The 16,642-nt window shown below is 32.5% G+C and overlaps 2 protein-coding genes across 5 annotated transcripts; one reads left to right on the forward strand and one right to left on the reverse strand.

Moving 5' to 3' along the window:
- Positions 1-5,559: 5,559 nt before the first annotated feature.
- LOC105140090 (peptidyl-prolyl cis-trans isomerase-like) lies at positions 5,560-6,279 on the reverse strand. Its single transcript, XM_011046772.1, has one exon. It carries the CDS (start codon positions 6,243-6,245, stop codon positions 5,727-5,729), a length of 519 nt encoding a protein of 172 aa, XP_011045074.1. The 5' UTR covers positions 6,246-6,279; the 3' UTR covers positions 5,560-5,726.
- A 1,431-nt stretch (positions 6,280-7,710) lies between these two features.
- LOC105140091 (putative E3 ubiquitin-protein ligase LIN-1) lies at positions 7,711-15,442 on the forward strand. Of its 4 annotated transcripts, none has more exons than XM_011046774.1 (15): positions 7,711-7,807; positions 8,215-9,191; positions 9,360-9,420; positions 9,504-9,890; positions 9,983-10,068; positions 10,174-11,466; positions 11,692-11,836; positions 11,923-12,195; positions 12,288-12,597; positions 12,682-12,806; positions 12,896-13,015; positions 13,118-13,249; positions 13,481-13,603; positions 13,704-13,958; positions 14,044-15,442. In XM_011046774.1, the coding sequence occupies exons 2-15, from the start codon at positions 8,254-8,256 to the stop codon at positions 14,320-14,322; spliced, it is 4,527 nt and encodes a 1,508-aa protein (XP_011045076.1). In that variant the 5' UTR covers positions 7,711-7,807; positions 8,215-8,253; the 3' UTR covers positions 14,323-15,442. The 4 variants fall into 4 exon arrangements, with proteins under 4 accessions (XP_011045076.1, XP_011045077.1, XP_011045075.1 ...); XM_011046775.1 differs by lacking the exon at positions 7,711-7,807 and having other exon boundaries at positions 7,884-9,191; positions 14,044-14,295; positions 14,390-15,442; XM_011046776.1 differs by lacking the exon at positions 7,711-7,807 and having other exon boundaries at positions 8,764-8,826; positions 8,912-9,191.
- The last annotated feature ends 1,200 nt before the right edge of the window (positions 15,443-16,642 follow it).

Genomic DNA, 16,642 nt, shown 5'->3' on the forward strand with positions numbered 1-16,642 from the left:
ACACTACATAAATTAGACAAGGATCGCTTGATGATGTAATATTTGCAGAATTTCATCGCAATTTCAATTTTATTCATAATTATATTTTACCTAATATTGTCGCGAGCATAAAAAATCAAAAAAATTATAGTAATTGTCAGAAATATTTCATACGTTATGGAATTGTAAATAGTTTAATGAAATAATAAAAAATATTTTATATAAAGTATTATTTATTTTATGATATAATAACAGTAGTTAAATCTACAATATTTAAATTAAAAATCATCAATATTAATATATATTTTTTAAAATTATTTTAGAACATCAATTTTAAAAGCATTATTAACCAAATACATTAAATTATTTGTTGTTCGATTTGCATTATTAACCAAACACATTAAATTATTCATTGTTCGATCTCAATTTTAACAACAGTTTTAACCAAATATACATAAATACTAAATCAACCTTAACCAAAAAGTACTTTTTATAAAATATTTTTTTAAAACTATAATTATAATAATTATCACAATATTAAATAAACCCTCAACTTTTTTATCCTTATTTTAATTAAATCCAAGCTAAAACCTGCTGGTAATGCTAGTATTAGTGTCAAGGAGTAAGGTTTATATAATGCAGTTGTTTAGTTTGGTATGCATGAGTTCGAGCCCATATCTAGTATGGGCAATAGAGCATTGAGATGACCGGAAAGGATGCAACTCTGGTATACTTAGTTATTGTGCCCAGGATGTAGTCAAATACGGAGAAGCATCTTAGAAAGTGAGCTCATGAATGCTCTCCTTCTACCCTAAAAAAAAAAAAAAACACTGAATGACAGGGTTTTTTATTATAGCTCAATCCATATTAAAATATATCTCAGGCTAGAATAAAAATATCTCTGTGCTATTTGATCCAAAAAAAAGAGAGTGTCTTGGGTGGTGTGCTGATTTTATTTATTTTTGCATGATTGAAATATTTTTTGTCCCTAAAATTAACAAAATATATAACTATTGATCAAGAATTTTTTAAAATTTTGCATAAGTTTCTTAATAGTAAAAATATGTATTTACCTTTGAAGTAAAAAAAAATTATATTTTGCTAGATAAGAGTGTTTTAGGATTTTTAAGTTTTAATGTACAGTACAATTTCATCTTTAACCTTGAAACATCTTTAACCTTGAAAGATATAGAATATAAGATTAACATATAATGAATATTTTTATAATTTTATATGGGTATTTGTGTCATTGTTGAGGTCATATAGACAATTTTGTATTTTTTTTTTAGTGCTTAAAGTTGATGGAGTGTGTTGGGCACGCCTCAGCACGTAGGTAACATTCAAACCGTTTAGACAATGTATGTGACGCCACCTAGTAAACGTAATTGCCCTTTCATCATCTCTATAAATGTGTCATAATGTCCTCTTTTATTTGGAATGATACATGACAACTTACTATGATTGAGTTGTTGTCAATAGTCATTGAATTTTTTTCTCTTTTTTTCCTCTCTCTTGACAAGTAATGTACATTATTATCCTCTCTGTTTTTTACTTTTCAATTTCAGCTCTTATTCTATTAATTTGTTATTTTTTTCTTTTTCATTTATATAAGTTTTTATTTTTTTTTAATTTAGTCCTTCAATTGCAATTTCTCATATATTTTATTTTTTATTTTGGTTTATATATTGTAAAATTTCTAATTCTATCATTGACACTTTTGTTAAAGTTTTTTTCCTTTCAATTTCATTATTTAATTAATTTTTTTGTTTTATTTTTTTCAGTTTAACACCTGTTCTTATGATTTTTTCTTTTATTAAAGTTATTGTTCAATCTAATTAAATCCTCAAATTGAAAATTTTTATCCAATCTAATTAATGTTTTTTCTCACACTTATTTGTTTTTATCATTTTGTGTAATTAATTTTTTTTCCTAGCTTGACATTTAATTTATTAGGAATTCAAATTTGTATGATCTTATAGCTCTGCATTAGTTTTTTTTTTCAATATTGCTTTTGTGATCATCTTCAAGGTTTTTTTGTAAATTTATCTTAGTCTTATGATTTAGGTTATAATTTTTGCATGTCTTTTTTTAATATAAGTTTTTTTAGTTGTTTTGTTTCCATTTCATTTTATATTATGGAATATCTTAATCTTAATTGCATGGATTTTTCAATTTATATTTTGAATTTTTTATGTGAAAAAAATGCATTGAAGTAACCTGCATATCTTGTATGTTTTTGAAAAAAAAAATATAATTTACGTAGAAGCACAGGTTCAATGGCTAGTAAGCATTTTAATAGTAAACCCATTTCGAGATGTGTTCTCTTCTATTTTGAGCCTCCGACAACACACCCAAGATAGTGACAAGTTCTTTACCATGTAAGAATGGAGCGATGAAAGGTCACTGTATAGAATATAGAGCAGTAATAGTTATGTGATCCGCATTTTACTAGAAGTTAGATTTTTTTATTTCATTTAAAAAAACTTGTATACCTTTACTAGGAGTCAGTTTTTTCATGTCATATAAAAAATTAGGCATATAACTTTTTTAATGTATTTATGTAATTTACAAAGTTTAAGTTCAAGTAAAAGAATTTATACATGCATGTAATCAAATAAATTGAGAACCACATGTGCGAATAAATAAATAAAAAGTTATTAACGATACATAAAAATAAAACTTAAAAAACAAGAGATAAATATAGATTAAGATATTTAATTTTAAAGAATAAGATATTTACCCGGTTGTGTTTGCTAAATTTATTTATTAAAATAAAATTTCATATTGATATTTACTAAACCCATTTTATCATGCCCCGCACGACTGAACCCTTAATTCTTACTTGTCCTCCCTAAACTATTTTGAAAAAAAAAAGATGACTCATCGTTTGATTTTTCCAAACACAATGCTTGAAAAAAATAAGGACTTAAGTTTTTTACCTAAAAACATGTTTTTCAACCCCTTTTGATCCAAAAATCTATAAAACATCATAAAAATTGTGGTAAACTTATCTATGACCTTAAAAAACCTAAAAAATCAAATTAAATCCAAAATAAAAAATTAATCTGAGCTCATATATGTTTTTTTTTATTAATTTTAAAGGTAAAAAACACCCAATATGAACTCTAAACATCAAATAAAATTATTTTACATAAATATTATCAATTTTAATGGTTTAAAATGAAACTTTCTATTTATACGGTCAGAATTCATAAAACTCTCTTTTCTCTATAAACTAGAGATTAAAAAATAGTTATAAAAAAGTTAGACTTAAAAAAATATTGAGTTGCTAAAATTATATAATTTACATGACTTTTAAAGTTCAAGAACTAGAATATTTTTTTTTTTGCAAAACTCACTATCATGTTTGATATCTTTTTCATTTTAATCTCTCTTTTTTTTTCATCTCATCATTTTATACAAAAATCAAAATTAATGAGTCTTTTAATCAAGATTAAATCATTAAAAAAAATAAAAAAAATAAAAAAATAAAAAATTTCACAACTCATCTATAATAATATGTGATAAAATAAAAAGTTTTGCACCAATAATCTAAATAGCAAGCTAATGAATGCTTCCTACAAGCATCTAAACAGTAGCAAGTCCACTTTGAGACGAGTGCTCTCGTATCTTGAGTCTCCAGTAACTATAATTATTAAGCTTGACTGGAAGGTTGACCTCGGATCAATCTGAAAAAAATTAAAGTTTAATATATGAAAAAATTAAAAAAATCCATGTAAATATAAATGATACATATTGTAAATAATAAAGTTTAGAGGAATATTTTAAAAAGTTTTTTATCCCATATTAAAAAAATATTATGTTAAGTTTTCAAGTTGAAGTATTTAAACCAATTTTTTTTATTCCATATTGAAAAACATAACTTTTTTCTTAGAAAAATAAAGTATATATACTAATAGATTTCAAATCTTATATTGAAAAAACATAGTTTTTCTCTTACGAATATAGAGTATATATACTAATGGGTTTCAAAATCCACTTTGAAAAAAAATAACTTTTTTTTTGGAACATGAAATATATATACTAATGGGTTTCAAATTCCATATTAAAATAATACTATATTATCATTTCAAGTTTAATAAGTTTTTTATCCCACCTTGAAAATATATAATTTTTTTCCTGGGAACATAAAGTATATATACTAACGACTTTCAAATCCAATATTTGCAAAAAAAATAAAAAAATATGATCTCTCCTAGGTCAACTGGGTTTGACTGGGCGAGACCTTATATTTTTTCTTTAAAATGTAGAATTTGAAATCCATTACTAAATATACTCCGTGTTTCAAAAAAAATTATGTTTTTTTAATATTAGATAAAATAACTTTTAGTTCAAATATTTTAACTTAAAAGGATAACCCATTAATATATATATATTTTATGTTTTAAGGATAAAAGTTACATGAGATTTGAAACCCTTTAGTATATGTATTCTATATTCACAAGAAAAAAAAAATATTTTTTTAATGTGGGATTTAAAATTTATTAATATATATTGTTTCTAAGAAAAAAATTATTTTTTTTAATATGGGATAAAAAACTTTTTTAATTTAAATACTTTAACTGAAAAGCTTAATATAATATCTTTTAAATATGAGATAATTTTTAAAATATTTTTTTAAATTTTATTATTTATAATATGTATATATTTATATAATTTTTTTTATTTTTTTATATAAAATATTGTAATTTTATTTTTTTAGATTAATTTAAATTAATTCAAATTAATTTAAGTTAATTTATAAACTCGAGACTTAGGCTTTTTAACAACATCAATCTCGTCGAGTTAATAATAATATATATTAATAGATTTAAAATTTTACATTTAAAAGAAACATACCAAGTCTTTCCGGATTACTAATTAACCCACCAATGATGCGGTTTAGCCAAATCATTACACCAACTAGGATTTTAACAAACCCAGACCACTACAGCTTCCAAATCAACCTGCCAGGCCGGTCAGGTTTAATCAGCAGCACAACCAAGATAGCGACGAGTTCACTGCCCTATAGAATGAAGCAATGGCGCTATAGAAGGTCACGGCACAGAGCGTATTTTGTCTCACCAACAAATTCAACTTAATAGAATTTCAAATACACACTTAACAGTACTGTCTGATTTAGTGTCTGTTTTGGAAGTATGATTTTTTTTTTTTTCATTAACAGTACTGTCTGATTTAGTGTCTGTATTGGAAGTATGATTTTTTTTTTTCAAAAGATTATTTTTATTATCAATAAATTAAAATTATTTTGAAAAATATTAATTTAAAATAAAAAATAAAAAATTTTCAATTCTTTTTAAAAACATTTTTAAAATTCAACTACTCCTCAAGACCTTAATTATTCGATACAAACTCAAGCCCTCTGGTCTCTCACCAAAGTCTACCGATTTCCATGGAGTGCAAGAATGCTCAAATTCTAAAAGCGCTGACCAAACCGCTTGCCAGTATCATGAAAACCCCAGTAGAGAGGGGCGAAAGCACAGTAACAAGAACCGAAAATCAACCCGAATCAAGGCTCGAATCAGATCCAAGCAGCCCATAATCACACAAAGCGAAGCCAAACAATAAGGTGAAATTATTCATTCAATTATTGTATCTGTAAAATCTCATTAGGATCATTAAAGGACAGCAACACTTGAAGAAACACCATCAGAGTCCAATTAAAGACTCGTTATGTAGATAGATACATAAACACAAACACACCAGCATATCACAAATCCTGTGCCTCAAGAAAGCTGACCACAATCAGCAACAACAACAGGCCTGGAAGTCCTTCCACTACTAGATCCAACCTTCTCTATAGCCTTGACAACATTCATACCCTCCACAACTCTTCCGAACACCACATGTTTCCCATCAAGCCATTCAGTCTTATCTGTACATATGAAAAACTGAGACCCATTAGTGCCAGGCCCAGCATTAGCCATAGACAGAATTCCAGGCCCAGTATGTTTCTTTATGAAATTCTCATCAGCGAATTTCGCTCCATAGATTGATTCTCCTCCGGTTCCATTCCCCGCAGTAAAATCCCCTCCTTGACACATGAATCCAGGGATCACTCGATGAAAAGTCGAGCCTTTGTAGTGTAAAGGCTTGCCGCTTCGCCCTTTGCCTTTCTCTCCAGTGCAAAGAGCCCTGAAGTTCTCTGCGGTTCGTGGAGTTGTGTCCGCGAACAGCTCCATCACGATCCGGCCGGCTGGGGCGCCGCCGATTGTCATGTCGAAGTAGACTTTAGGGTTTGCCATTGAAAATTTGTGGACTGCGCCAATGGAAGGGACCGCGGCTTGGTTTTATAGAGGGAGGGAGGGAGTGTTTATGTACTCTGTTTTGAAGTTTCATCTTGGCCGTTGGTAGTGGACACGTGGATGGATCTGGTGGGGTTTGGAAAGAGACTTTTAAAACTGCGTATTGTTGACGCGAGTTTCTTTATACTCTACGTGGCGACAGAGGACAACTGACAAGCGAGGTTTCTATGTCCCACGTGGCGATGTTTATAAATTTTAATTACTATTTGTTTTTTTTTTTTAGAGGCGGCCTGGTTTTTATTTGTTTAACAATATCCGTTGGATAGCAATTTGACCCAGTATGGATTTACCCGTTTCAGCCCATCTAAACGAGACTTAATTTTTTTATTTGGATGAAAAAACAAAATAATATTTGAGAAATTAAAGCTAAAAAGAATTAAAATTAAGAATTTAATTTTAAATAAAATATTTTTTATATTTAAAAAATCAATATTTCCAATTTTTTAAATTTATATTGATTTTGAAACCACATTTTAAAAACTATCTACAGCTTTTTGGTTACAAACTTTTTCTATATACAAACACGTGAACTATTATTTTTTTATATTTTGATAAAGTAATTGTTTCATGAGAAATTTTAATTTAAATAAAATTATATTATCATGAATACAAAATATTAAGATAGCAATTATGAATTATAATTTTGAACCTTATGAAAAATAATTATAATCTATATATAAATAATTTTTTTCAGAAAATAATTTTTTTATTATTTTTTATTAAAAAATAAAAAATAAAAAAATGGAAAACTGAGAAGAAAAAAAAAGCATATATTTTTTTATTATTATTACTGAACACAACCTAAAACTTACGTCTATCGGCCGAGTTCCTCAACCACAATATAGGGTACAAAGTGGATTCGATGTATTGCCATCCTTTTCTATAAATTATACAAATTAGTTTTGAACCATTTATGGATTGGGCTATGGGCCAGCGGCTCATGTGGACTGGGTTCCCGCCCAAAGAAGTTGAAAAACCATGCTAAACGATAATGAGCAGAAGATGGGGAGTGGTTTTAGAGCTGTTTATCTATGCTGAGTGTCCGTGTTTTTAAAATATTTTGATTTTTTTTTTGCTATTTTTTTAATATTTTTTTTTATTTTAATATGCTAATATTTTTTTTTAAAAAAATTATTATTCTAATATACATTTTTTTAAAAATAACAGTGATGTAATGTTAAACAAACACCAAAAAGATGATTAGACATGTCCAATGATTAAGCCAAACGGCAAAGTTTCTTCTTCTTGTCATCTACTCAAAGAAGGCAATATATATAATAACGATATAAACTGTGATTAGTAAATATAAAATGAATAGTCCACGTTTTGCTTTGATCAGCACACAACAACTATCGAAGCCGGCAACTCCAACAAGAGTCTAAGGGGCCACATCTCTTCTTTGTGTTAATTTCATGTTTTGACGCAATAATCCCTTTTTTCTTTTTGATAATCTATGTTAACGAAGTAATCTGAATTCCTATGAAGTTGCCTTGCACCTTACTGTAAGAACTTTTCTCTAGAACGATCGCACTCTTTATTTATTTCTTTAAATGAATGTTTTGTTCTTGGTGTTGACAGACTGCCATCCTTTGTCAATGCCAGTGCCAATGCTGCTTGTAATTTTTGACGGAGTGTTTACGTCTTGAGTTACTATTGTTTTCATAGTGTAATACTGTCTATGAAGTTTTGGTAATTGCTTTTAGATTGATGATGCAATAGAATTATAGATGGAGGTTTCCAGGTTGAAGGTAGATCAATCCTTAACCAGTCCAAGCATTGCTGCTACATTTATAGTGCTAAAAACTAGGGAAATTTGAAAAGATATGAATTTGAAAAGCATGGTATTTTTGCCTTGATTTACTTCTGATGAAACGTGCTAGAGGAAGATGACGATTGTTTGCTCTTGCAGTTGATTGCGAATCTGTAAGCTGAGATTCTCTCCTCAGAAATGAAAGGAAGCTATAGGTTTGCGATGGACCAAAAGGATATTGCGAGGTTCTTGATTATCACTGTGGGAAGTTTCACACAAGATCGTTTGATCAATAAAGAGCAAAGAACCCAGCACAAAGAACAGTGTGCTGAGAGATTAGCAGCTGAAGATGGGAGCTGTGGCAAAGATACAGAAGTTCGATACTCCGATCAAGCAGTATTAGCAAATTTGGATTGGGGTATAGAAGCTCTTGAAGAAGCCATTGACACCTCCAATATGGAGACTAAGCTGGCACGATTAGATTATGCAGAGAAGATGCTGCAAGTTTGTGCCTTGTTGAACTCTGACCAAAGAACAGCTGGGGTCCCAAATTTCTACCTCTCTGCTTGGGCCCGCCTCTACCTTTCATACCTATGGAAATTGCGTAACAATGATGAGAATTCTGTTCTTCATGTTCTTGAGATGTTTATTGTTGATCCATTCTTCTCGAGAATTGATTTTGCCCCTGAACTCTGGAAAGACCTGTTTCTTCCACAGATGAGCTCAATTGTTGGTTGGTATTCTGAAGCTAGGCACAGACTTATGGTGGAAGTAATTCCTGATTCTTTTGATTTGTCATTTACTGCTGACTTGGATCAGTTCTTCAATGAGTCTTTGATATATTCAATGAGGCCAGATCAGGTGGAAAAATTGCAAAACCTGGAGGAGCTTTACAGGGAATCCTTGGATGAAAATACGCGGCTTTTTGCTAAATACTACAAGGACTGCATGAATTCTGACTCAACAACAAGCAAGAAGATGATTCCAATGTTGCCGATAGCAGATCCACCAGCAACTCCTCTGCATGAGGTTAGCCGGTCGATTCCTGATTATGTGAAATTTGGTCCCATCTTGCCTAAAAGTGCTGGTTTCTCTCCAGTTCTTAGATCTAAACGTGGTGTGAGAGCAGAAAGCAGGTTAGTCTACATCCAGCGTCGAAAATGAAAAAGTACTATTCAGTCAGGAACGTATGGATACAGCCATTTGCATGTTCTGGTTCTTATTTTATTGTACATCCACGCTGAACATTTTCTTTTTTCAAGGCTCTAACTTGTTATTGTTATGATGGATGTGGTTGTGATCAGATTGAGGATAATTTCAAACCTGTCACCTAATTTGGAAGAGTCTGTTATATGTGATCATCAAGTAAGACCGACAACTATACTACAATTGTCACATTGTGATGAACTATAGTTGATTCTGTGTTGTGTTCTTGTTTATTATGTCAGGAGGCCATGCCTGAGGACAGAGAAAGAGATTTTGATTGTGAGCGAAGTGATACCTGTATTGATTCTGAAGATAAAAATCAGAAGTTAGTAACTCTTCGCAGCATAGAATCAACTGAGATTAAGGAAATTGGACTAAGCAAAAGGCTAGCTAAAGCAAAGAGCCAAAAGCATTCTCCCAAAATATCCTCTCCTATAAATTCCCCTAGAACTTCGCCAAAGATTAGTTCTCCTGATCCAGTTGTGCAGTCTAAAAAACAACCTACAACAATGTTACGGCTTCTGTCATGCCGTGCTACGGATTCTGTTAGTGCTACCTCGTTACCTGATTCTCCACGCTTGAGAAAAGATTACAGCAGTAGCTCACCAGACTCAGATGTTGAAGTGATAGTATGTCTTTGCCTTGTATTTTGATGAGTTCTTGCCAATTCCATCCGAACTTGGAACGTTTCATTTATACTGATAGCATTTTTGCAATCTAGGGTCTGCTGAGAAGTGCCAGGAAGAACCGTAGCCGAACAAGGAGGATGAGTTACGACAATGTCGACAACCAAATATTAGAGAATAGGTAGCCAAAAAGTTCTCTCTTTTCTTTGGGCTATCTTTTACGGTATTCAAGCTGTTCTTTTCCTTTCAGTATTGATAAATATACATCTTTTTTATTATTATGCAGTTCACTTATTGAGAGTGATGAAGGAAGCCAGAGCTACATTTCACTTCCTACATCAGAGATGCCGACTCCCCGTTCAAGACCACCAAAAGATTTTGTTTGCCCTATCACAGGCCAACTTTTTAATGATCCAGTTACCCTTGAAACTGGCCAGACTTATGAGAGAAAAGCAATTCAAGAATGGGTGAAAAGAGGAAACACGACATGCCCTATTACTCGCCAACCTCTCTCTGCAAACTCACTGCCCAAAACAAATTATGTTTTGAAGAGACTCATAACATCTTGGAAAGAGCAGCATCCAGAGCTTGCTCAGGAATTTTCGTACTCTGAAACACCAAGGAATTCATTCAGCCCCTCCTCCTTAAGAGAAAATTTGTTGGTGTCTACTGCATCCAGAACATTTTATTCTCCCAGTCATACTCATATTCGTAACAGTACAGATAGTCACATGCATCAGAGGAGCAAAAGATTTGCCCGAGCAGAAGTATCCACATCACCAACCAGTGTAATTTCTCAAGCTAATATTGAAACAATCATCAATGGGTTAAAACCTTATATTTCATCTCTCTGTGCTTCAGAAAACTTAGAAGAATGTGAAGCAGCGGTGTCAGCAGTAGCCAAATTGTGGAAGGACTCAAAGGGTGATCCTGCAGTTCTTTCATATTTATCCGAGCCAACTATTGTAAATGGGATTGTAGAAATACTCTCTGCTTCTGTAAGCAGAGATGCTCTTAAAACTTCAGTTTACGTTCTCTCTGAGTTAACATTTTCAGATGAAAGTGTGGGAGAGATTCTAACCAGTGTAGATTCTGATTTTGATTGCCTAGCTGCTTTGTTCAAAAATGGGCTTGCTGAGGCTGTTGTTCTGATATACCAGCTGAGGCCAGCTTTTGCTCAGCTTTCGGCTCACAACTTCATACCCTCACTTGTCCAGTCAATCCAGAGAAAAATTGAAGATTTAGATGATTTTCAATTTGCAATAGAGCCCAAGGACGCTGCTATAGCAGTGCTTGAACACTTGCTTACGGGTGGGGATGAAAACAGCCAGTCTGTCAATGCTTTTGATGTCATCTGTGCAAATGGAATTCCAGCGCTAGTCAAGTGTTTGGATAGAGTGGAAGGAAGGAAGTCAATTATTTCGATACTTCTCTGTTGCATGCGTGCTGATAAGACTTCCCGGAACTCGATAGCAAGTACAATCGAACTATCTCCTGTTCTCGAATTATTTCACTCCGGGGATGATAGCGTGAGAGGCTTATGTATTGACTTCCTCTCGGAGCTAGTTCAGTTAAACAGGTACACATCAAATATTCCCTTCTGTAATATACTTTGAATGTTGTTATATTTTCTTCCAGAAGCTAATAGTTGGATGGTTGAAGGTAAAAATGTGCTACTGTAATGCTACAACTTGAAAAAGTAGAAAAATCAAACACAAATGTCTAAAGATTTGCCTGTTTCTTCTTTTTCAACATCATCTCCAATACCGACACTGAATGTTCTGCCTTTTCCATGGTGTTTCAGGAGGACATTCTGTAATCAGATATTGCAGATAATTAAAGATGAAGGAGCATTTAGTACCATGCACACCTTTCTTGTGTATCTCCAAATGGCTCCTATGAGGCAGCAACCTTCCCTTGCCACTCTTCTTCTTCAGCTTGATCTCCTGGTTTGGTTTGATTCTCTGACATCATTCACTTACTTTAACAGGAAAACTTGGATATCTAACCATGGTTTCTATGGGTTGAATTTCAGGCTGAGCCGCGAAAGATGAGCATTTACAGGGAAGAAGCTGTAGAGGCTTTAATTGAATCGCTGCACAGAAAGGACTTCTCTAATTCTCAGATGATGGCTCTGGATGCTTTAATTTCTATTTCTGCACGTCGGACTTCATCTGGGGGTACTTACATGGAAGCCTGGTTGCTGAAGATTGCAGGATATGATCTACCTTGCAATGCTTTGATGAAGGCAGAGAAGCTAAAGAAGAATGAGAATGATTTAGCAGAAAATTTTTTAGCTGAAACAATGGTTTGCGGTTTTTGCTCAAGTTTAATATGGAACTTGGAACCCTGTTCTATTAAATTCTGTGATGATTCTGAGCCTTGGATGCTTTTGTGCAGGAAGATGAAGAGAAAGCAGTAAGTTCTTGGGAGAAAAGAGTGGCATTTGTTCTTTGCAATCATGAAAAGGGCTCTATCTTTAAAGCTTTAGAGGAGTGCTTCAAGAGTAATTCCTTAGAGACGGAAAAATCATGCCTTGTCATCTCCACATGGCTCATATACATGCTTTCAGTTCTTCCTGATACTGGTGTAAAAAGTGCGGCTCGTAAATCCTTGCTTGATGAATTTATAAATGTCCTCCAATCAACTAGAAACATGGAAGAGAAGATTTTGGCAACCCTTGCATTAAGAACCTTCGTAAGTGACCCAGGTAAGATTAGTGTAGGTGAGAATTCTGACCAAAGCTTTGAATATACACAAATAATTGCTGAACTCAAACTTTCCTGATTTTTAGCTGCACTTGAAGAGCTCGGAAAGTATGCTAAATGCATCTACAGCACCTTGAGAAAGCTAAAGAGAAGTTCACCAGTGATCACTGATGTACTGAAATCCTTAATGAATTTGTCATCTGTCAATGCAGTAAGTGGGATTGGGAAACTATGTCCTTGGCTTCTTCAGGTTAGCTATAAAAAAATGAGCTTATTTATGCTTTTTAATCTGTATTTTAGACAGAGTTGTGGAACTGCACCGAAGTGGTTGAGGTAGAATCATGCGCCAATGGTGAAGTGCTGTCTTTGCTTCATTTTAAAGGTCGTGTTATTAGCAGCCATTCCGACGGAACCATCAAGGTACAATCTGCCTGACCCTCTTACCCGAGCATTAATACAATTACCAGTTGCATATGTCTTAAAGAATACGTGATGTTATAACTCACCAACACTCGCTTTTAGGTGTGGGATGCTGGAAACAGTGTTGTAAGACTGATTCACGAAGTTCGTGAACATGCAAAAGCTGTCACATGCCTCTATATTTCATCTTCGGGAGACAAATTGTACAGTGGTTCCTTGGACAAAACCATTCGGGTACTTTCAGTTTTTTCCCTGCTTTCTAGCTATTTGAATCTTAGATTACTCCGTCTCCCGTAAGAACATATGTTGCTATCTCATGCGTTGTAGTTGTAGCAATGAACTCATTTATGCTACCCTTTTCAATGAACCACCGAAAGAAGGAATACCAGACTGCATAATCCATTGTCTGATAAATTGTATACCTAATCATTTGAAACGGTCATTTCCCCTCATTTTCTTTTCCAGGTTTGGGCAATTAAACCTGAAGAAATTCATTGTATTCAAGTTCATGATGTGAAAGAGGCAGTGTACGAGTTGACAGCTAATGGTAAAGTTGCATGCTTTGTTTCTCAAGGAGCAGGAGTCAAGGCAAGTGACGCATACCCATCATGTTTCAGCAACTGAAACCGAACTGTGCAGTCTTTAGCGGTTGACAGAATCCGGTTTTCTAAAAATTGTATTTTCACAGGTATACAGCTGGTCAGGTGTTCCAAAGCATATAAACTTCAACAAAACGGTGAAGTGCCTTGCTATGACAGGGGATACATTATATTGTGGCGTCTCCGGTTACAGTATCCAGGAGGTGGATTTGATCAAATTCACATCAACCACATTCTACTCTGGAACAAGAAAATTGCTGGGGAAACAAAGTATTTATTCCCTACAAATTCAAGATGGTCTATTGTTTGCTGGTGGTTCAGCGGTTGATGGAACAGCAGGGAAAGTAAGCAACAACTGACTTGAGTTTGTTCATGAAATATGTTTGAACAGATTATTTCTTCAAGTGAACAAATTTCCGTGCATGGCAGGTATTTTCTCACTCGAGCAAAGCTGTAACAGGATCCTTCTCAACTGGATTCGACATTCAGCGAATTGCTGTCAACAGCGACTTCATATTCACAGCCACGAAAAGTGGGATCATTGAGGTTTGGTTAAAGGAAAGAGTTATAAGAGTTGCTTCCATCAAAGTAGGAAGTGGGTGGCACGCCAGAATTACATGCTTAACATCAGATATGGACGGTGCAATGCTTTATGCTGGCACTTCTGATGGCAAGATACAGGTTAGACAACTCGTTATCATTGTTTGAACACCTTAAATGTACAGAGGTATAGTTCTCGAGTGAATCACTCATTTTCTCTCCTATCTGGTTGCAGGCTTGGTCATTGGACTAGAGGATCTCTGCTATTTTGGAAAACAAAGACAGAATTTCATGTTGGGGATTTCTTTTTTCTGATGAAGGAAGCAAAAGCAATGAAATTTGTCCAAGTTTTCAATTGACTTGAGAGTTTTATTCACCGATTTGGAAAGGAGGACATCACTGAGGAGGGTAACAGATATCCATAGATCTGTTTTTGTTAGTGATTTCGTCTTTCTTGATAGAATCAGTATTTAGAGTTTTGTACTATCCATACCAAAATCTAGAATAATTTTACTTTCAAACCTTTTAATTTAGGTCTAAAAATTTCATGTTCATTCAGGCCGGTATCCATAAATTGCAGTCCCAGTAGCTTGGCCACATCCCACATTGTCCTATCAATTTACTTAAAAACAAAAGCTTCGTCCAACTTCTCTGAGTAACCACACATGCCCAAAAACCAGGTTAAATGAAGAGAAAAGAGGCAATCTATGTTGAAAACAAATTCGAGGCCTTCTGGGTATAAGCAAGATGCATAAACAGATTGAACTGCGCACTCAGAATGAAAAGGACTAAGAGTTACAAATTTCATAGATCTTTCGACCTCGTACCACATTAAATCCTCATAGTGCCAATCCAATTTGATCGTTCTTAAAAAAAGAAGAAAAGGAGCTGCTGAAAAGCTTGATGATAAAAGAATTATTAACCCATAAAATACAAAAAAAAATTATAGAGAAATCAGTGATGAGCGAGCATTCAGTATGAGTAGGAGGTAAATAATCCTGTCATGAAATTGATCGGACAAATTCAAATTTTTCATCACGATGCTCGCCCCATCACAGAAAACTAAGTAAGAAAAAAATTATAATTACTTGGAAGAACAAGAGCAAGATGAAATCATCAGAAAACATTGGATCATTACATCAAAATTGACACGATGTGTCTCAGACGACCGTCGTGAGAAATTTGTAATCCAAATTCATCACTTGATTCCACAGCCAAAACAAGAACTTGAAATAAAAACAAAAGGCGTAAAGAGAAGAAAGGGATGAAGATGTGAATGGAGACATGGGAAGAACTCTAGTCTTTTTTGTAAGCCACAACGGCACGTCTGAACTGCACGCGAGCAGCTGGTGCTGCGCTATATTTATAGGAAGCTGGAGATTTGTTATTAGGGTTTTTATCTTTGTGTTTGACGATCCTGTCCCTGTTCTTTGGTTTCTGTCATTTCGAGGATCTATCCCCTCAGACACTCGTATGAACGGTACACTGCTGTGTGCTAACGTCTGTGGACCCCCGTGCATGGGTTATGCGGTTGAAAATCAATATAATTTTTTTTATATTGTTATTTATTTAATGTTTTTAAAATAAAAAATTTTTATTTTTAAATAAAAAATATCTATTATTAACTTGTTTTTTATATTGGAAATATTTTTTAGAGGGTGTTTTACAATATTTTTTTTCTTTTTTTTTTAGCAAAACACTTTTCTAAAATTAGTTTCTCCACTTTCTAATCTTAAGAAAAACTAATAGAGAAAAAAATATTTTTTGGAGTAAAACTTAGTCCTAAAAAAAATATTTTTATTTTATTTTATCTGAAAAACACTTTCATGAACTTTTTTTAAGAAAACAATAAGGTAAAATGACCAAACACTTTGTTTTTTTTGTTTTTTTAATTAATTTATAAAATTTATAAAACTAATTTTTTTTTTAATTTTTTATCTGTTAAATCTAATAATTTTATTTTAAATATTATTATTTTTATTGGAAATCAAAATATTAATTTTTTTATATGTTAAATTTGATCCATAAATTTTTAATAGATATAAAAAATATTAATAAGTTAATTTTCAGATAATTTTTCATGAAAAAAATATTTAAAATTATTTTTCAACTCATTTAATATTACAATACAAATAATCTACTTTTCAATAATTTACTTTCTATAAAAAAATATTTTTTCTCAAATAAAGATATTGCTTGTTTTTTTATAATATTTTATAATCAATTATTCAAGTTTGAAATAAAATTATTTCAAATAAAAATCTTGCATTGATTTGAATAAAATCTAATAAGCAAGCTTTCCTTCTCTTGGGTAGCATCTCTCTCTCTCCTGGAATATCAAAGCTCATGAATTTTAAATAACGTTATTGATGAGCTTGGTTCACTATTTTTATAAATCCTATTCACGAGAAGGGCACTCTAAACTTTTCAAAAATTTCATATATATATATTATTCTGAATTGAGTTTAGCTATGATTGTCTATGAAAT

This window comes from Populus euphratica, unplaced genomic scaffold, assembly GCF_000495115.2.
Source record: "Populus euphratica unplaced genomic scaffold, PopEup_1.0 scaffold98.1, whole genome shotgun sequence".
In the NCBI taxonomy this organism is placed as follows: Eukaryota; Viridiplantae; Streptophyta; class Magnoliopsida; order Malpighiales; family Salicaceae; genus Populus; species Populus euphratica.